Source organism: Hyla sarda, chromosome 1 (genome assembly GCF_029499605.1).
Source record: "Hyla sarda isolate aHylSar1 chromosome 1, aHylSar1.hap1, whole genome shotgun sequence".
Lineage (NCBI taxonomy): Eukaryota > Metazoa > Chordata > Amphibia > Anura > Hylidae > Hyla > Hyla sarda.
In genome coordinates, this window is record NC_079189.1 from 208081741 (window position 1) to 208104260 (window position 22520).

General features: G+C 40.8%; 1 protein-coding gene across 6 annotated transcripts in view; it reads left to right on the top strand.

Moving 5' to 3' along the window:
• The window catches only part of FAM13A (family with sequence similarity 13 member A), a 238916-nt gene that overhangs the window by 31358 nt on the left and 185038 nt on the right, over positions 1-22520 (top strand). For all 6 annotated transcript variants that reach the window (XM_056567629.1, XM_056567637.1, XM_056567645.1 and 3 more), the window contains one exon: positions 8335-8515. In XM_056567629.1, coding sequence (XP_056423604.1) covers positions 8335-8515 — 181 coding nt within the window. The remainder of the gene's footprint in view (positions 1-8334; positions 8516-22520) is intronic.

The window sequence follows — 22520 nt, forward strand, 5'->3', positions numbered from 1 at the left end:
TATTCCAACAGAAGTGAGCCTTTTCCTGACACCGCCTATGGAAGATCTTACTTTTCTGTTTTCTGGATTACGTCTTTAACAGCCAAGACAATATCTAGAAAGTTTATTTCTTATTTTTTTTTAATTAGCCGTAAAAGGTAGGTAAAGGTTGTTGATATTCATATAATCAACAGACTTGTAAAATGCAGATTCTGAATCCCTCCATACCATAACCAAATAGTCTATGTATCTTCCCATGTATTTAATAAAAAAAAAACAAAAAAAAACTGGTTGTGCATTGAAAACAGTTCTTCCCAGAAAATTGTATAAATATTTGTTACATTTGACGCGTATCTTGCACCTATATGGGCTCCCCTGATCTGAAGAAAACAGTTAAACATAAAAAAAATTGTGTGATAAGAAAAATTCTGTAGTCATCAACAAAATTCTCTTCAGATCATGGGAATATCTACTGAATACATCCAGATGAGGGGATAGCGCCTGTAGATCTTCTTGCCATGATATGGAGGGATATAGAGCCACCATATCACAAGAACCTATGCCCACAACTATGGGTCTAAGGGGAGGTTAAAATGACCCCTTATGGATTTTGGGGAGAGAGTGGAGGACTGGGGTGCAGGATTCTCTATAAACAACAGGTATTTTTTTAATTTTATTTGTGAGTACACCCATTAACCCTTCCTCCAACAATTTAAACAAGGATGCCTGGTATGTTTGGGAGATAAGAGACAACCTAATGAAATGAATTATAGACAAGATCGAATTTTTACTTTTAAGTAATTGTCATTAGGCTGTGATAGTTATATACTTCTCTGTGTACTGTCTCTGATAATGTTCTATATTATATAGAAGTTGATCCAGTTTTTCATGTTTTGTAAGTGAACTTGTTGTTTTAGTATATAGTTAGCCATGAGTAAGAATCCAGTCTAATCCGAAACGCGTCAGTGTTTGTATCCTGTTCGTGTCCATAAGCATGCTACAATAAAGTCTTTTTCATTTTAACTGCACTTCAAGAGCTAGACCGTGTTTTTTGTTAATTTAATTCCCATAAGGTATTTACCTTTTACATTGCGAATTTAAGATCTTCAAAAAAATCTCTCTCTTAGGCTATGTTCACACAGCATAATGTCGGTGTGGAATTCCGCCGGAATATTCTTCATGTACATTCCACTGCAGCACAGTCTATTTTATTTCAGTGTGAATCTTCTGCATTGTGCACCCTGCAAAATTTCTGCGGCAGAGGTTTCTGCTGTTGAAAACCTGATTACGGCGTCTGCAGAGATTCCGCTTAAAAATGCATTGTCTCTATGAGACGTCGCATTTCAGAGCGATCCTATCGCTTGCTGCGTTATTCAAATGTCCATCCGTGTTTTCCAGATGGACATTCCAATTGTTTTCAGCTGTGTGAACCCGGCCTTGGTGTCCATAATCTTGTTTTTGAGGACATTGGGAGAGTTTATCAAAACCTGTGCAAAGGAAAAATTGCCCATAGCAACCAGGTTGCTTCTTTTACTTTTCAGAGGCCTTAAAGGGGTACTCTGCCCCTAGACATCTGATCCAAAAGAAGGTGATAAGATGTCTGATTGCGGTGTGCCCGCTGCTGAGATCTTCATTCAGAACACAGGCTGCTGCATCGGAGGCTCGTGACATCATAGCCCCTCCCATAAACTTGCATTGAGAGGGAGGTGACGTCACGAGGGGTGTGTGACCATGAAGTCAGCGCTGCATCGCTAGTCATTAGGCACGGAGCGAAGTTTGCGCCGTGCACCTGATGACTGTGGTGCTACAGCAGAGAACTCGGGGGGTCCCATCTGATTGGTTGCTATGGTCAACTGGCCAACTTTTCCTATGCACAGGTTTTTAGTTATTTCCTCCTCTCTTTCTAAAAATCTTTTGCACCTACAGACCCATAGAAGGGCTTATTTTTTGCTTCATATTTAGTAATTACATACTTATTTTATGACATCTGCGGCGAAACAAAAAAAAATTATTTGTGGGGTGTAATTTAAAAAAACCAAAACGCTATTTTGTATCACTTGAGGGCTTCTGTTTCTACAAAATACACTTTTCGGTAAAAATGACACCTTATCTTTATTCTGTAGGGCCATACAGTTACAAGGTTACCCAATTTATATATTTTTTATTTTCTTTTACTTCTTAAAAAAATGTATAACTACATGCACCAAAATTAGTATGCTTAAAATTGTCATCTTCTGACCCCTATAACTTTTTCATATTTATGCATACGGGGTTATATGAGGATTCATTTTTGTTGGCGCCCTGTAGTTTTTATCAGTACCATGAAGTGACCAAAGATGCACAATTTTGGACTTGAGTATTGTTTTTTATATGATGGATTTACTTATCCTTATAGGACATTTATGCACACGGCGATACCACATGTATTAATGTTTATTTTTTATTACATTATTTTATTACATTATTTACATTTAGATGAAAATGTACAGGCCACTCGCCACGTCACGGCTCCATGAATAGAGCAGGTCCCTTACTTAAAATGGTGTAGCCAGCACTCCTCTCATTCGGCCCAGGTGTTTTTAATCAGCTGAAGATGGCAAAAAGGGTTTCTTTCTAGCATTCTCCCAGCCCTCTGGCAGGGAGCACATGGTAAGTGAATTTTGTTATCTGTTCACACTGGTGTGCTGCTTTGGCGCATTATATGTGGAGTGACGTGACACAGAGCCAGGGTCTTGGTCAGGAAGTAGTGGGGCTGCCTGGCCACTGGGTCATTCCGCCCTAAAGTGTGTTAGAGATATTATACAGCAGGTATAAATTATACTCATATAATGCATCTGAAAAGTTTTTTGTGCTAAAATAAAAATATCAAGTTTCCCTCCCCCATCATTCTGCACTCAGTATCCCTTAATGAGACTTATTAATAAGGTAATCATGTGATCGCTTAAGACCCAGAAGAACTCTTACAATCCATACAATGTTAGGGGGCTGTATTATGTCAGTCCCAGTTAGAGGAGAAATCGGCAATACTATAAATATATTTTACTGAGAAAATACCCCCCAGGGTCTTTAATGGCCTTAAAGGGGTACTCCAGTGGAAAACATTTTTTTTTAACCTCCTGAGCGGTATTCCCGAGCGTGACTCGGGGTTAATTTTCCCTGCCAGGATCGGTAACCCCGAGTCACGCTCAGGGTAGAATTGCAGAGTTCCCGGCCGGGCTGCACGATATATCGCAAAAGCAATGCGATATAGCGATGCGGCCCCCGGGAAAACATGCGATTATCTGCTCTGGTCGGCTCCCGTTGCGGGGGCCGGCCAGAGCAGGTAAAGAAAAATACTAAAAGTCAGTGTTTCCCTACCAGGGGGCCTCCAGCTGTTGCAAAACTACAACTCTCAGCATGCCCGAACAGCCAAAGGCTGTCCGGGCATGCTGGGAGTAGTAGTTTCACAACAGCTGGAGGCCCCCTGTTAGAAAAACACTGAGCTAAGTGTAAAAGGAAGAAGTAGTAAAATAAAAAAAACTTTTGCTCACCTAATACCGGTCCCTGCAGATGCCGTTCCCCTCCGCGCGTTCCGGTCCCTGCTCTCTTCACTATTCATCTTACAGGACCTTTCACTTTTCAGCCAATCACAGGCCGCAGTGGTGTAAAGCCTGTGATTGGCTGAAGGGGAAAGGGCTTGTTCTGCAGGAAATACACTAGGTTTGAAATCTGCCGGCAAACCCAGTTTATGCTGCTGCAGAACAAGGTGAGAAGGGGGGATGAATGTGACAAAGGGGGGAATGTGACAGGGGGGGGGGGGGGATGTGACAGGGGGGGGGTGTGACAGGGGGGGAATGTGTCAGGGGGGGGAATGTGTCAGGGGGGGGGGGGGATGTGACAAGGGGGGGAATGTGACAAGGAGGGGGGAGAATGTGACGGGGGATGTGACAAGGGAGAGGGGGAATGTGACAGGGGAGATGTGAAATGGGCGGAGGGAGATGTGAAATTCAGTTAAAAAAATTGTACCGCTTTTGGTACAAATTTCCAGACAGCATCATACCGCCAGGGAGGTTAAATCAACTGATGCCAGAAAGTTATACATTATTTCTATATAGTTATTTTCTTTTTGAATTTCCTTTCTGTCTGACCACATTGCTCTCTGCTGAGGTTTGCTATGGGGATTTGATTTCTTAAATAGAAGTAATTTACAAATCTGTTTAACTTTCTGGCTCCAGTTTATTTAAAAAAAAAAATTGTTTTCCACTGGAGTACTCCTTTTAAAGAACTTATTTTGTTTTATTTTCCCCCCTAATATCACAAACAATTTAAATATGCTAAGATAAAAATGACATAAAAATAAAACCTGGTGTAGTATGGAAAAATGATGCAAAAATAATTTGAACCAGCAAACAAAAAGATTTATTTATTTATTTTTGGATAGTTTTCAAATCTGCATGTACTAAAAAATCGGCAAATGTGTTAGGTAATAAACCCTGTCTGGAAGTGGTTAAATTGTATATACATGAACATAATTGTATTCAACGTACTGTTATAATAGTATGGTTTATTGCTTTAGATCAGCATGTAATCTCATTCAGTTTATGTACTGGCAACCCTTCCATAGTTGGCAAGAACCTGTGTCAAGACTGCAAGCATGCCATGTGGTACACTTCTCTGAGGGTTCCCACCATCTTGTCAGTGAATGGGCTCGAGTGTCTGAACACACACACTGCTAAGTGCTGAATAGAGGGTCTGCTACTGAGTGATTGGTCCAGAATGAGGACTGCCAGGAAAGTCTCTTGGCTGCATCCTGATAGCTTCACAGTCTGTTATTCTTCTCTCACTTACTATGCAGCTGGATATGTTCTGTGCTTTTTTTATGATCTACTGGGTAATTCAAAAAGGATGGTAAAAAATGATCGCGTCGATATTCATAACTGAGAAAACTTAACACAACTTTATTAACATGAAAATACACTGTCTATCCAAGTTTTATCTATACAATTCAAATGCTCCTCTAAACTAATTTTTTCTTGCTTTTTAGTCACTGACCATTTAAAAGTACTGTACTTTTAACTAAAGGCTTTTGCACCATCCTCTTTAAATCACCCTGTATTATGCAATAACTCCATATGAAATTAACTTTTATAACAAGTGAAAGCTTAAGATGAACTGTAGTCTACTAGACTGATGTTTCATGAACTATTCAGCAAAAAGAGTTAATTTTAGAGTAATGGTACTTAAATGGTGGATTGCAGCCACCAGTTGTCTGGATCTCCATATGCTTTTCAGCTCCACGTCCCCGGTCACTGTACAATTACACATTCCTGCCTTTCACCTTGGTCACTACTTAATATGTAAGTTGTTTGGCACTTCCATTGGGGGTGGTGCATGGGGTGGGTCAGGTCCAGAATCTGTGTAAATAAAGTCCAGCATTTGTCACGTATATTCAGGAATAAGGAGCTTTATTGCATATCATTAAAATAAAAAAAGGACACGTTCTTGTTCACTACGTCCATATAGTAAACTTGGTTGTTTATTTTAAAAACTATCCAGTTTACTATATATACACAGCATCTAAGATGACATCTTGTGCTGCTTGACTGAAGCACAGGGTCTGCCTCCTAAACATCACAGCTCCCGGCCGCTTGGCGCTCTCTACTTGCTGTCTCTTCCAGGCGTGACTAGTCAAGCCAAGAGCGACAACTGCAGTCTGCAATTGACAGCGTTGGAGCAAGACAGGTCAGAATCAAAAACTGTTATATTCAGGGCAATTTATTTTACATTGTGGTGGAGCACAGTGCATTATAATTGAGGAGAGAACAATGTATTACAGTTAATAGAGGGGACACAGTCTATTAGAGTTATTGTGGGTGGGGGGGAGGGCCTCGGGGAGGGAACAGTGTCTGGAGCTGTTGTTTTTTTCGGGGGGCACCGATCTGGCAGAATTATATCCAGGAAGTACAGAATGTCGCAGTATAATGTTCAGGTTGTACTGTGTGTGGCAGTAGTCAGATGGACACAGTATGTGGCAATATTATATTCAGCGGGTAGAGTGTGTGGCAGGGTTATATTTAGGGGCATAGTGTATGGCAGAGTTATGTTCAGGGAGCACATTGTGTAGCAGTATTACACTCAGAGAATACAGTGTTTTGCTTTTGTTTTCAGGGGGCACAATGTGTGGCAGTGAAATATTCCGGGGCCTCTGTGTGCAGCAGTATTACATTTAGGGGTACAGTGGGTGGCAGTATTTCATTCAGAGGGTACAGTGTGTTGCACTACTAGTAACCCCAAGCTTCTCTTTTTAACCTCACATGTCTTCTTTTAAACTTGGTTTGGCTGGGTTCACACGTAGCTGTCACACTGTGGATGAGGCTTCAGCCTTAATGAGGCTATGTTCACACAGGCGAATGTCCGCACTGAAAATTCGGTACAGACATTCTCCTGACAGCAGAGCGCTAGGACTGCTCGGAAATGTGCAGTCTCATAGACGGCAATGCATTTCCGTGTGGACTTTGCAGGAAAATAGGCATGTCTATTCCTTCTGTGGACTCCGGCATCAGGATTTCCGCCGTGTGCACAGTGCAGCAGAATTCCATTAAAATTAAAGGACAAGTATCATGTAAAAAAAACGTATCCCCTATCCGAAGTTCTAGATCGCAGGGGATCCAAGTACTGGGGCCCACCGCGATCTCCAGTTTAGAGCCCCGGCTCTCCTTTAAAGCGGCACGTCACGACCCCCGCCTGAAGCTGGGGCCGCCCCCTCTATATTGTTCTATGGGAGAGCCGAAGATTGCTGAATGGCTCTCCCATACAGCCATATGGAGGGGGGTGGCGGCCCCCGCTTTGGGCGTGCTTCGTGAAGCGCTGCAGTAAAGGACAGCCAGGGCTTTAAACAGGAGATCGCGGGGGGCCCCAGCTCTCGGAGCCCCTGCAATCTAAAACTTATTCCCTATGCTTCGGATATTTTTATTTATTTTTTTTTTTACATGATACTTGTCCTTTTAATGGGACTGTGCTGCTGTGGAATCTTAGTTTTCTCCTGAACTGCAAGCAGTTTGCTTGTTAATAACTGTATAGTAAAACGCTTTTTCACTTGTATGTTAGTTATGCCGTGGCCTCATCCATGTGGCAACAGTTACATGTAGACCTGGCCTTAGTGTGCAACTCAGACCTTCAGGCCCGAATAAGTGGACCATAATCAAAAATAATTGAGGGACGTGAAAATTTACAATTTTAGTAAAACAAAAAACTAATTTTTGCACTAGTGAGGGGTGTGTCTTTTCTTACATGTCACATGTGACAGAACCGTATCTCCTGAGGAAGCTGTGACATACAGTGGAACGTGTGGAGCATTGGGCTGTACTGCCCCCAGGGCGGGATCGATGTTTGTGTCTGTATACATATGTGTGTGTGTGTATGTATATATATATATATATTATATTATATTACTTTTTTTTTTTTTTTGTTACATGCTTACGGGTTTTGTCGTGTGTGAATTCCATACTCTTGCTGAGTGTGCCAATGCTGTAAGTAGCCAGTGATCACTTCAGATTATTTCTAAAGAGGATTTTCTTGAAAACGCAGTCAGGTTATACAGTTGGTGTTGAGACCTCGAGGATGTATGCTTACAGAATAAAGTTGATGAAAATAGTGTATTTTGACCAAAGCTATGATTTAAGGAGTGAAATTCTGCAAATGATCACCGTCTGTTGGCTAAACCAGTCAGCATCAGGGTAAAAGACAGTTGTGCTAGAAATTTTTGCTCAATTGTCAAACCAAAGGTCATTCATTCAGGAAACATTTTCCAGCCTTGAACAGTCTTTCAGAAAAAAAAAGGTTTTTAGACCATCTCCAGAAAGATTGATCATCCTTTTGCTCAGTGTTATTGATCATGTATGATGAGCTTGAACATGACCAGTATTTTTTTATTGTTTCGTTAAACTGTTGATCAGCTGTTTACATACTTTCTATCCAAGGCTGGGTTGACATCTCATTATACTGGTACATTGCTTGTATACATTAGAAACCTGTTTAATCCGATCCCGCATTATCAGGTACATGTACGTAGTGATTAGGGATGACTTCCTGCATGACCACGTACATGTACCTGATCGTTTTAAACTGTCACAGCACAGCCAGCGATCGCTGTTATTGGTCCATCAGTACAGACGGCCCAATAGCAGGGATATTGTGGGGGTCTCCTCCTTCCCCCTCTCCTCCACTGTGCTCCAAACGGGCTAAGAAGTAAAGGGGTTAAAAAAGTATGCAGATGTATACCGCAGCCTATTACAAATGAGAGATGGGAGGTGTAGATAGAATTTGCACTAGTTTTCATTTAGAATTGTAATACGCTGCTGTTATTTGTCTTCACAGAAAGTGGAAGTGACATACACAGAGAAAGCAGCTTGAAGAAGCTAATAAAAGAATTGCCGGACACACATTACAGCCTACTAAAGTACCTCTGCCATTTTCTGACGCAGGTGGTTCAACACCATGCAGTGAACAAAATGAATGTTTACAATTTGGCAACAGTTTTTGGACCAAGCTATTTCCAGTAAGTTTTAATTTTCTGTTTTCAGGTGTGTTCTTAACTAGAATATTTTTGCTTTGTTGGTTTAGTGGAAAATTTGCAAGTAAAAAGATATTAATAAAATCCAGTTCATCCCGTGCACTTGAAAACTGCATTTTAAGGGTTTTTATATCTGCCAAGGTTTTGTTTTGGATATTAAAATCGGGGCAAAAAGAATGTTGAAAACTTTAAATAAATAGCTATTACAATTTTTCCACAGAAATTTCCCAGATTTGCATGTATTAACATCTGACTTAGTATCCGTTTCTGCACTACAGTTGTGTTGCAAGCTGCAGCATAACGCTGGCCAGGAATGTGGCCTGTCATGGTTTGTTGAAGGATCTTTTCTATTTTAATGTGGTCCCACTAGGTGGCATAGCTTCCATTTTTTAAAAGGGATTCAATGGTGTTGATAAACCTTTTACATGTTTGAAACATTTGAAAAACATGTACTCTTTTTGTATAATACAACAAATATTCATTCATGGAGGGATTTTAATTTGAATAAGACAGTGGGCCAGATTTACCACAGGTAGAGCCGACATTCCTGGGATAAGAGTCGGGCCTTATTCAAGAGATTGCTTGGGGGGTCCCAGCAGTCCGACCCCCACAATCAGACACTATCCCATATCCTTTGGATAGGGAATATGTTTTTATAAAGTACATAACCCCATTTAATGAGCTCTGGTAAAATGAGAGCTAAGCTGTGATTGGTTGCTGTGGGAAAACTAGACCGTTACTGTCCATTAGAAAGATTGGTAAATGTATGCCATTGTGTCCGAATTTGCACTGAATAAATGTAACTCATAAAACTGAATACATAATAAAATAAAAGTACACATTACAAAAGTGTACATTTTTTCTTTTATTAAATAAGTAGCTTGTTACATCTAATAAGTAATTTATTTAAACTCCAAAAATGTGCCAGTTCTGGGCACTTGCTGGTGTGTCACGTGACCTGTTTAGACACAGACTTTTCCACTGACATACCATATGCCAGATGAGGGGATTTCCTGGTAGTCAGGTTAGCGGTCGCAGTTTAGAGACAAGGAACAAGGTTGAAAAAACAAACTTCAGTGTTTTATTCACACTCAGCAAAACATAACATTCTTGGTGCTTGTTCATACACAGCAAAACAAATTTCACCTGGAAAGTTAAACAGATTTGTAAATTACTTCTTTTAAAAAATATCTTTAATCCTTCCAGTACTTATTAGCTGCTGAATACTACAGAGGAAATGGTTTTCTTTTTGGAACACAGTGCTCTCTGCTGTCATCATGACCACAGTGCTCTCTGCTGACATCTCTGTCCATTTTAGGAACTGTCCAGAGCAGCATATGTTTGCTATGGGGATTTTCTCCTACTCTGGACAATTCTTAAAATGGACAGAGATGTCAGCAGAGAGCACTGTGGTCATGATGTCAGCAGAGAGCTCTGTGTTCCAAAAAGAAAACCATTTCCTCTGTAGTAGTCAGCAGCTAATAAGTCCTGGAAGGATTAAGATATTTTTAATAGAAGTAATTCACAAATCTGTTTAACTTTCTGGCACCTGTTGATTTAAAAAAAAAAAAGAGTTCTCCATGGGAGTACCCCTTTAACAATAAATAAAATGACTTTTCCTGTTATGTGGATATCCCTTCTCAGTATAGGTCTCATTATTATCAAAGACAACATTACAGCAAATGAAGAAACCAGCATATACTTAGCTTTGGATGCCCCATTCACTATAGGTAGTGATCACACCTCTGGTCACAGAGCATGCCCAGAACATGTTCTAATAGAAGCCAGTGAGCCATCTTGAAACCCAATTTCATCATCCTGGTGGCTGCTGTAAGGTATATCCCTAACTGTTGTTAAAATTTGCACAGGCAAGATGACAGCCCCCTCAGTCGTGAACAAAAAAAAACAGGTAAGAAAAGGGACTAAAGGTGGGAATGTTTTAATTATGTGTAAGTTTTGGTCTTAACAAAACTGCAAGTTTTTGTGCAAAGGTTATTTGCAGGCTAGACAGGTCAGGGGTGTGGAAATTAAAAAAAAAACTACTTGTCCAAGGGACTAAAGCTGAACACAATCTACTTGTCCCTCAAGAAAATCCACTTGTCCTGGTAGATAAAATAATTTCAACCAAAATAGTACGACCCCCCCCCCCCCCACTAGACCACCAGGGATGGTTATAAGATTCCTTTAGACACTGCTGACAGCGGTGATCTAATGGGTTAATAGGTGATCGCAGCATGCCAGGCTATTAGCGGCGGGAGAGCGGTAGCTCCTCTTACGCCCGAGACACGCCCAGATAAGTCTAGATGTAACTTTTTGATCACCTTATAAAAAATTTCTCATATGAAGTGACTAAAAATGAACAATTCTGGACTATTTTTTTACATTTGCACCGTTCACCGTACGGGTTAATTAACAATATATTTTAATAGCCTGGACATTTCCACATGTAGCGATACCACTTATGTTTATTTTTGTACATTATTTTTATTTTAAGAAAATTGGAAATTTTTATTAGGAAAGGGGCTTATTCACATATATACGCACTTTTTAAAATATTTTAATCACTATTTTTCCGTCTCAGTAGGGACTTATGTGTTACTGGGGGGGGTTCTGCTTCTCCAGTTTATGTGGTGCATTTTGTGTCAGAAAATGCTGGAAGTTGCATTTAGTTACTAGATAACTACAACTCCCAGCAAGCCCTGGTACAGCCTATGGTTGTGTGGGTGTTGCAGCATGTTGCACTGTATAGTAGTACAGTTTAGGTTATTGTGTAACATGCTGGGAGTTGTAGTTTTGGTTTGTGTCAGCTGCAGAGCCATAGGCTGTGTCAGGGAATACTGGGAATTACAGTTAGTAACTACAACACCCAGCATGCCCTGATACAGCCTATGGCTCTGCAGCTGACCCGAACCAAAACTACAACTCCCAGCATGTTACACTTTATAGTTCTACAGTTTAGGTTATGGTGTAACATGCTGGGAGTTGTAGTTTTGGTTCGGGCGTGTTTGTGTGCATCTGTGGGGCTCTTGGTCGTCGGGTGAGCATGAAGGGTGGGATTCTGGTGGTGTAATTTAGTGCGGGGGGCCAGAAACCATTAAAAATAAATATAATTAGATAGCACAACTGCCCTATTGCCCGACGTGACAGTCCGCTCCTATACAAAACATTCATGCATACACATCATACATGCACCAGCCACTGCCCCCCCCCCCCACATCATACATTACATACACACATACACTCACACCATACATATGCATACATTACATACACACATACACTCACACCATACATATGCACACATCATACATTACATACACACATACACTCACACCATACTTATGCACACATCATACATAGGCCTGCTGCTGCTGCCCCCACACATATCATACATTACATACATACACACATCATACTTAGACATCATACACACATCACACATTACATACACATCACACATAGACAGACATCATACACACATCACACATACACTCACACCATACATATACACCATACATATGCACACATCATACATCACATACATACACACATCACACTTAGACATCATACACACATCACACATACACATCACACATACAGACATACACACGTCATACATTACATACACATCACACACAGAGACATCATACACACGTCATACATTACATACATATCACACACAGAGACATCATACACACATCATTCATTACATACACATCACACACAGACATCATACACACATCATACATTACATCACACACAGACATCATACACACATCATACATTACATCACACACAGACATCATACACACATCACACATTACATACACATCACACACAGACATTATACATTACATACACATCACACACAGACATTATACATTACATACACTCACACACAGACATTATACATTACATACACTCACACACAGACATCATAAACACATCATACATTACATACACATCACACACAGACATCATACACACATCATACATTACATACACATCACACACAGACAGACATCATACACACATCATACATTACATCACACACAGACTTCATACACACATCATACATTACATACACATCACACACAGACATCATACACACATCATACATTACATAGACATCATACACACATCATACATTACATACACATCACACACAGACATCATACATTACATACACATCACACACAGACATTATACACACATCATACATTACATACACATCACACATAGACAGACATCATACACACATCACACATACACTCACACCATACATATACACCAGTGTTTCCCAACCAGGGTGCCTCCAGCTGTTGCAAAACTACAACTCCCAGCATGCCCAGGGCATGCTGGGGGTTGTAGTTTTGCAACAGCTGGAGTCACCCTGGTTGGGAAACACTGATATACACCATACATATGCACTCATCATACAAACACCTGCCGCTGCCCACCCCACATCATACATTACATACACACATCACACATACGCTCACACCATTCATATACACCATACATATGCACACATCATACAAACACCTGCCGCTGCCCACCCCACATCATACATTACATACACACATCACACATACACTCACACCATACATATACAACCACCCTTCCTCCCGCCGCCTGCATTCTCGGTCTCCTCACCTGAGCCGCCATGAGTGGACATCAGAGCTGCAGTCACCGCTGTGTGAGGTGAGATTTCCGTCCTCCCCCTCCCCCCTGCTCTGTGTTTTCCCCGTGCAAACAAGCAACCTCCCCGTGGTGGATTAGGTGCTGTGGAGACAGAGCAGGGGAGGGGGAGGGAAAGAGCTGTGTGCGGGGTATGGAGCTGTGCACGGAGCTGTGTACGTCCTTTCTCTCACCCTGCTGTGTCTTCTGAGCTGCGTCCTCCATCCTCCGGGAGGGGAGATAAGGGGGCTCTGCAGTCAGCTGGAGGCCGGCGCCCCCTCCATACACTCTGAGCGCCGGTGTGAGGTGTAGACTTCCATCGGCTCCTGCGCCTCACACCGACATTACAGAAAAATAAGGGGGAAGTCTGTCTGTCCCTGCTAGCCCGATACAGGGCTAAATCTATAAACAATTCACCTGCCCGGCGCCCAAAACTACTTGTCCCGGGCGTCGGGCGATAGAATTTCCACATCCCTGCAGGTTTACGCTGTCCTTGCCACTTATGATAAAAGTGAGCGGGGCTTAGCGTAAAAGAGCTTCCACAGCCCAACAGATTTACTATAGTTCATGCTATTGACAGCCGTGATCTATAATAGAAATCTACGTAACCACGGAGCTAAAAACTTAGATTTCTATAGGCAGCAGCTGCAGGGGCAGATTCATGAAGAGGTGCGTGCCTTCCTATGTATTAGTTTTTAGTTTAACCTAGCGGTACTCGGCACGTGTTGCTGCGCCCAAGAAAAAACACATATTTAACATCAACTGTGAATTAAATTTTCTTTATTTTATTGTAATGCTAACTGATACACAATATTTTTGGTGGTTTTATTTGGTGTATAAATGTTAAAATTTTTGGCTGGGTCAACTCACCAGCTTGCAACATACTAGCCATGTGAAAAAAATACTTTTCCAAATTCAATCCAGCAATAGTTAATGATTGCCCTTATGCTTTAATGCTCTGTCGCGTTTTGTTCAAGCCGAGATTTGCGTTGTTCCTCCATTTCAGCGGCTATCGGAGTTAATGCTCTGTCGCGGTTTTGTTGAAGCCAAAATTTGCGTTGTTCCGCCGTTTCAGAGGCTTTCAACGTTGATGCTCTGTTGTGGTTTTGTTCAAGCCGAGATTTGCATTGTTCCTCCGTTTCATCAGCTCTTTTTTCCCCTCATTCTCATTGCTTTTGGATGTTTTTCGACCAATTGATGCTTTTTCGGTGGTATTGTTGAGTATATTGTGACTTCACCCAAACACCGTCTGTCTCACTCGCACAGCACGTATGCCTCAAAATTTCATCAAAATCGGTCTAGTTCTTTGTTCTCTTATATGACCGGTGTCATGCCCCCTCAAACTTCACATAAACAATCCTCAGACTATACTATAGTTTCCCTGAAAATTTGATCAAAATCGGTTGAGTGGTCTAGAAGTCCATAGGGAACATATATACATTTTCATATAGACTCACGTCACTGACTTCCCCTGTAATTTTTGTTGCTAATAGCCACCTATCACAGCTCCGCTTTCATTTCTCACACTGCTGAGGTAAAATAAAAGCTGCACTGCGATTGGTAGCTATTTCTTATACTGCTGAGGTAAATTGAAAGCTGTGCTACGATTGGTTGCCATTTCTTATACTGTTGAGGTGAAATGAAAGCTGCGCAGGGATTGGTTGCCATTTCTTATACTGCTGTGGTAAAATGAAAGCTGTGCTGTGGTTGCTGCGGGCAACACAAATTTTCTTTTGGACAGCTTATATGACGGAATTGGTTTTGCTCTCATTTCAGCGGTGTCACGCCCCTTATGCGATCGCAACCAAACTTCACAGAAACAATCCTCAGACTAAACTATAGTTTCCCTGAAAATTTGATCAAAATCGGTTAAGCGGTTTAGAAGTCCATAGGGAACATACATACAGACGTACATACATTTTTATATATATATATACATATAATGTGTGTGTATTTTTTTATATATATATATATATATTAATAAAGAAAACTGTAGCTATCTCTTTAATGCTAGCACTGCAAATATTTAAACAATATAAATAGGCTAGTATTTTTATAGTTTATCTTTGGACTCTGGACTAAGTATTGATTTTTGCCTTGTTTGTAGGCAGTGGGTGAGGTTTCTTATTTGTTTTTGTGTGCGCTCACATTAGTTGTTCGATCTCACACTATCAGTTATTGTCACTGACATTATCAGTACATGCATTAATCTGCAAGGCCTGTAAATTGTCCAATAGTTTGCTGCTTGTGTCACGGCTGTTTACATGAAGGGACCAGTTTGCTTTGTGTGACTGGTGCTTTGAAAAATGAGTAAATATGCTTTTTATCAGGACAGTGTAATAGTGTAATAGCCCTTGTCATCAGTATATACTAAACTCTCAGGTCACACTAGTGTGTTCTTAATGTTTGTGACTCATGGTTGTCTAATATGTTTACCTGTCATTATTCTGCACCCAGTAGCTTTATTAACTGTTTACACTTGAGATACTTATGCGGACACCAGTGGTGAGCACACCTGGGTGTGGAAGTAAGAATCTGTGGAATGGCTTTGCAGGGGTGTGGAAATTTTATAAAAAACTACTTGTCCACGGGACTAAAATGGAGCAAAATCTACTTGTCCCACATGGCGATCCACTTGTCCGGGCCAATTTTCGCTTTTACGCTCTCGTTTTTTCCTCCTCGCCCTATAATAGCCATAACTACCTACTATAATGATACCTTTTAATTTTTCAATAACCTATTCTCCGAACCAAAAAAATATATAAATATATATTAAGGGAAGTGAAATTGAAATAGTAAAAGATAATTTTGCAGATTTGGTGGTTTTTCTTTTCTGCGCCATTTACCTTGTGGTTGAGATAACATGTTAGTTTTATACTTTAGGCGCCTGATTACACCAATACCAGATTTGTATCATTTACGTCATGTTTTACTAATTCTGGACTTTTTCTAATTTTTTTTAATTGCCATTTTTTAACCCCTGCAGCTTTATTTTTTTTCCGCATACCAGGCTGTATGAGGGCTCATTTTTTGCGCCATAATCTGTTTTTTGTATCTGTACCATTTTGGTATTGATCTGACTTTTTAATCGCTTTTTAACTTTTTTTTTCTGGGATATTATAAAAATTTCAAATCTGTGGTTTGGTATTTTTTTTTTTACATTTACCATACGGGATACATAATGTTATATTTTCATAGGTTGTACAATTACGCACGAAGCGATACCAAATATGTTTATTTTTATTATGTTTGCATGTTTTTATATAGGAAAAGGGGGTGATTTGAACTTTTAACATGGAAGGGGTTAATGCAGCGGTCTTCAAACTGTGGCCCTCCAGATGTTGCAAAACTACAACTCCCAGCATGCCCGGACAGCCAACGGCTGTCCTGGCATGCTGGGAATTGTAGTTTTGTAACATCTGGAGGGGCACAGTTTGAAGACCACTGGGTTAATATGTGTCTTTCAAACTTTTATTCAAACTTTTATTTATTATTATTATTATTATTATTTTTTTGACACTTTATTAGACTTATGAGGAATCATTAGATTCCTCAGACAGATGAATAGAGTTCTATTGAACTCTATTAATCTGTGTGCTCTGTGATCCATTGAAAGAGCCTGGTTCAGCCAGGATCTATCAATGACAGAGCGGGACAGCAGGAAGCAGAGGTAAGTCCTCCGGCTACCTCCATAGTGGATCGCCCCCCTGCGATCACGCTGCAGGGGGGCGATCCACCCCACTAGCCCACCAGGGAGCGTTCACATCTCCCTTTAGACGCCGCTGTCAGCTTTGACAGCGGCGATCTAAAGGGTTAATAGCCAGCCGCGGCGATCGCCGCATGCTGGCTATTAGCGGCGGCCCCCGGCTACTGAGAACAGCCAGGGGCTGCAGAGTATGGAGCGGGCAGGAATCCCGAGCCCGCTCCATACTCCCCTGTGAGCGCCGCATACATCTCCCCGTGCAGACGTGCGGGGAGCGAAGGCAAAGGACGCAGGTCTGCACGGGGAGAAATAAGCCACGCCCCCTCGTCTCCCTCCCCCCCGCACGTCTGCAGAGCAGGGGAGAGAAGACAAATACACAGCTTCTCATCTCCCCTGCTCTGCTTCCGAGGACACAGGCTGCAGAGTATGGAGCGAGCAGGAGTCGGCAGCCCGCTCCATACAGACTGCAGATCCGCCACACTTGTCAGGTCCGGCCCTGCTTGCCTGAAGCCGGGCTAAGGGCCGGACAAATTCACCTGCCCGGCGCCCAAAACTGCTAGTCCGGGGCGTCGGGCGATAGAAATTCCACATCCCTGTTTTGGTTGTGTAAATCTTTGCATTCTCAAATTCTCTTTGTTCTTAATAAGTTAGTAAGAGAGATTTACTAAGAAAAATGTGGCACAGTTCTTCCTTAGATTTTGACCAACAATGTAGTACTTGACATACTCCCTATTTGAAACTTGCATTGAGCCAAAATGTCTACAACAGTGGTGTGACTAAAGGCATCTATCTTTACACATTAGAAGAAAAGTTTAGCTGAATAATGCATATGCAGGCCACCTGATTCTCCCCTGTTAGATAATTTTGGGAAAAAAGAAGGATCTGGCATGTTGGATTTAAACTGTGTGATTTCTTTTGTTCTTGGAGAATTCAGTCATCACCATAAGGTTATGTTCACATGGTAGAATGACACTGGCACAAGATGGCACATTTCTAAACAGATTCCGCAGAAAGACTTCTGTGGAGTCCAGAATCAAAATTTCCACAGCAGGTGTTTTTGCCACAGCAATTTTGTCGGAACAGCAGAATCCCATTGCAAACAATGGGAATCTGCTGCAACTGAATTTTCAAACAGAATATTTCTGCCAGATTCCGCTCCTCAGTCTGAATGGGGCCTTAAAATCTGGCAGTGGTTTACTCCTATTCTGTCCATTCAGAAGACTTGGACAAGCTTGTATTCATGTGTATAGAGAGACCGGGAAAGATAGCTATCAGCAGAATGAACCTTAGTCAGACAGCTATCCAATGTGTATGGAGTTGGGTTAAGCAAAATTACTGAAGGTATGTTCCTTTGGTGTGTGTACGCCAGCCATGATGTTCCATAATGAAAAGGCTCCATTTCTAGTGATGGCTCATACATGCATGAATTTTACAAAACTTATGGATATCTTTCCAATTAGGCCCCATGCTTTAGAACTGTTTAGCACTGTGTGTAGCAACCATATTGTAGTTTTTATTTATTTATTAATAGTTTGGTTGCTGTGGGCAACACACTTTTTAGTTTTACCATGCATTTCTGGTGATTTGTGGAAACCTCTACTGCAGGATGCCTGCAAGTGAGTGAAAATGGTCCAGGGAACGAGGAGTGTCAAGCGTATCTAGTTGCTGCACCCTTGGTGAACGTTAAGTGTTTTTATCTTAATATGTATGCACTATATTTGTCTACCTTGAAGACAAAAAAATACTAAAGTTGTATAAGGAAAAGAAATGAACTGTGTGGTGTGTATTTTTTTTATTATTTGCTATATGAAATTGATGGAGTTGGAGCCTCCAATATTATTCGCACTTTGCCACCTGGGTGCGGATAGGTATTCACTGTTTCATTTTTTTATTGGGTTTGTGGAAAGTACAGATGATGTACAGTGTCACGGTGGAGGTTTTTAAAAGTCGAACCAAAAAACACCAAAATAAATGCTTGTGTATGTAGACATTTTTTGTGTGGACTTACCCCACGTTCCTCAATAGAAATCCATTAATTACATGACTTGAGGAAAATAAACTGTAATAATACACACTATTTTGAGGAAAAAAATGCCACAAAAACTGAATCATGGAAGACAAAAAGGAGGGGCAGTTTTGGGCAATTTGTCTCTGAAGGAAGACTCACTTATTCTTACTAGTAGACTTGGGATAATGCTGTATTCACACTAAATGTAGCTTTCACAGCCCAGCACATAAAAAGGTTACACAGTTATGCTGTCCTCGGGATAGGTCAGCTGTTAGATCAGTGCAGGTCTGACTTACAGTTCCCATGCCAGTCATTTGAATTTGCTGTTGCACTTGTGAACATTGAAGAGGCTTCAACACTTGCACAAGCATCTGTACTTACAGTCACCATACTGTTAGTAGTGGAGGTGCACTCTACTGCAGTGTTGTCCCATTGAATTGATAAGAACTATGCTCCAGTACCTAGTACCACTACTACTACTAATGTAGCAATTGAAAATATAAACAGTGGTAAAAGTTAAAGAGACTGTTCGCACAAGTGCTGTATTAGCAGATTGGATAACACATTATTATCCTGTGCAAGCTATTAACTGTGCATAGTCATTAGGACCCAAATATAACCGGTATTAGGGGTTGGTAACATATTGGTACGCGGTTATGTGGAGTATGCTGCAGATGGTCATTGTAATTTGTATAAATGTAAACCTTCATTGTGCCGTACAGGCTTAGTCACTTTAGCAGAGAAAAGGCTATTAGAAAATGCGATTGAAGTGCACACTGAACAATATTCAATACGCACTATTCTAGTTGTTTTGTTAAAGAGCCAACGCGTAAATAGATCTTTCTAACTAAGTATTACAGAAGCACACTTGACAAATAATGGGGCATTTGAGTGTTATTTTTACATGTTGTTCTCCTGTTCCTCTGTAAGGGCATCAAATAAGCTTTGGTTTAGTATTATTGAAATGCACAAAAGATCATGGGGATGTTTATGTTAAACAGAATAGTAGTGCATTCTATAGATAAAAAGCTGTTGCAGATTTTTGTTTATATTATGAACAAAGTGGATTTAACAATAGATTTTATGCTCCATAGAATAAATATGTAAAAAAAAAAAAAAAAAAAGTGATTATTAAACAATAGGGCCATGGAAGTGATAGTTTATGTTTTGTTTTGAAAGCTGCAAAAGCCTATTTGAAATGTATTTTCTTTTACTGTAAATTGCTTCAGTTTGGAGGTTTTAAATCTTACCACACTGGCAGTAACCGTAAAACCATGGCAATTCATAGTAGTTTTTTAACCTGTCCAGCCAGGACACAGGGTGTACAGGTACGCCCTGGCGTCCTGGGACTTAAAGACCCAGGGCATACCTGTATGCCCATGGGAATTACAGTCCCCGCCACTCGCCAGGCTGGGACTGGACCGGGATGCCTGCGGAAATCATTCAGCAGGCACCCCGTGCAACAACTCCCAGCATGCACAGCCAAAGGGCATGCTGGGAGTTGGAGTTTTGCATCAGCTGAAGGCATAACTACAACTCCCAGCATGCCCTTTGGCTATCTGAACTAAACTAAATTGACCCGCTAGGGGGCACAAAAGGCCAACTTCAACTATTATCCAAACCCTAGGGCCGTAGCCCAGGGTGCAAACCACCTCTTATTGTTCCCCTTATAAAATATATCTTTTATTGTATTCAATGAATAAAAAGTAATCCCAGAAAAAACATAATTTAAAAATAATGTGCTGAGAGGGATCATTTCAGTACAAGTGGGATCTAAAGACCTCCACAATAAAAGGTTCTGCAGCAACCTACAATCCCGTCTCAAACACGACTTTAAAAACACTATATTGCCGCCTCTACATGTTTCGCTGTCTCCACAGCGTTTTCAAGAGGCAAGACAGTGGCAACAACAGTCCAAAATGGTGGAAGGGGCTATTTATAGATGCCCCTCATACGTCATCAATAGTGGACCTACCATTCCACCTATTGGAATCATCATACCATATCCACCAATCACTGGGATATGTTCCATATCACTTCCTGGGTTAAGTTTATATACTAGTCCAATAGTAATCCACCTTGCATACTTACGATCCGTCCCCCATCAGTCATGTGTGTTTACCTCATATCATCGTGTCCTCATCGGCTATTCCGTCATCAACCAGCGCAGCGCATGCTCTCTCCCATTGAGGGACATTTATCAATGTTTGCTTATGTATTCTTTTTTTTAGTAATTTTTTCCTTACTTTTTTTTTGCTTATGTGCGACGTATTTATCAACTGCTTTCAGCCTGTTGATAATTTTCTTTCACGTAAGCAATTTTTCCTTTTTTACTTTGGTAGTAGCTTTTTCTGCTCCATGTTTGAGCCGGAGTAAATTTAGTCAATTTTTAACGCTGTTGCGACTTTTTTTTGCGCAGTTGCGACTGTCGCAGTTAATAAATACCTGACTACCCGTAGTCCATTTTAAAATTATTACTACATAGTAAATTTTAGGAAAACTTGCTTTTCTCGCTTTCCAGTCAAAATGTCGCACGAAAAATCGTGTAGTTGCAGTTGCGACAATTTTACGACAATTATAGTAGAGAAAACCTGACTAAACCCGTTGATAAATGTCCATAATTATGTCTAACGTTCCTATCCTTCTGCCGGCATTTGGGCAGCACTGTGCACGCGCCGAGTGCCGCTCGGCCTTTCGCGCATGCGCCCACACTTCTAATGTATCAGGACTCACTGGTCCCATTGCACCTGCCCAGGAACTTATATTATAGCGAAGTTCTCTAACTCCATTGCGCCTTCGTGGGGACTTACGCTCCTATACAATTGAATTCCACTGATGGTTCTTATATATAAGTTCTAATATGTATGTCATTATATTCCACTGTTGGTTCTTACATATAATAAAGAATACAACTACAATTATATAAATATATAGTTATCCTGTCTTATCAATGAATTGGACAATAATACTATCAATAATTATATGCATCTTAGATATTAAACACAATTATTGATATTCCGGTGTTGAGAGTGACAACAAATAATCAATTAATATAATTGGTTAACTTAAGAGTTAAAAAATATATGTATATATATCCCGATTCTTACTCTCAATAGAAATGAATATACCAATCCATAAATAAATACACCTTTTCATAGTGACTAAATTATTAATAGTTAACTATTGCTACCTATTGCAGGCGCAATGGAGTTAGTGAACTTCGCTATAATATAAGTTGCTGGGCAGGTGCAATGGGACCACTCGGCACGTGCGCAGTACTGCCCAAATACCGGCAGAAGTATAGGAACGTTAGACATAATGGGAGAGAGCATGCGCTGCGCTGGGTGATGACGGAATAGCCGATGAGGACGCGATATGAGGTAAACACACATGACTGATGGGGGACGGATCGTAAGTATGCAAGGTGGATTACTATTGGACTAGCATATAAACTTAACCCAGGAAGTGATATGGAATATATCCCAGTGATTGGTGGATATGGTATGATGATTCCAATAGGTGGAATGGTAGGTCCACTATTGATGACGTAAGAGGGGCATCTATAAATAGCCCCTTCCGCCATTTTGGACTGTTGTTGC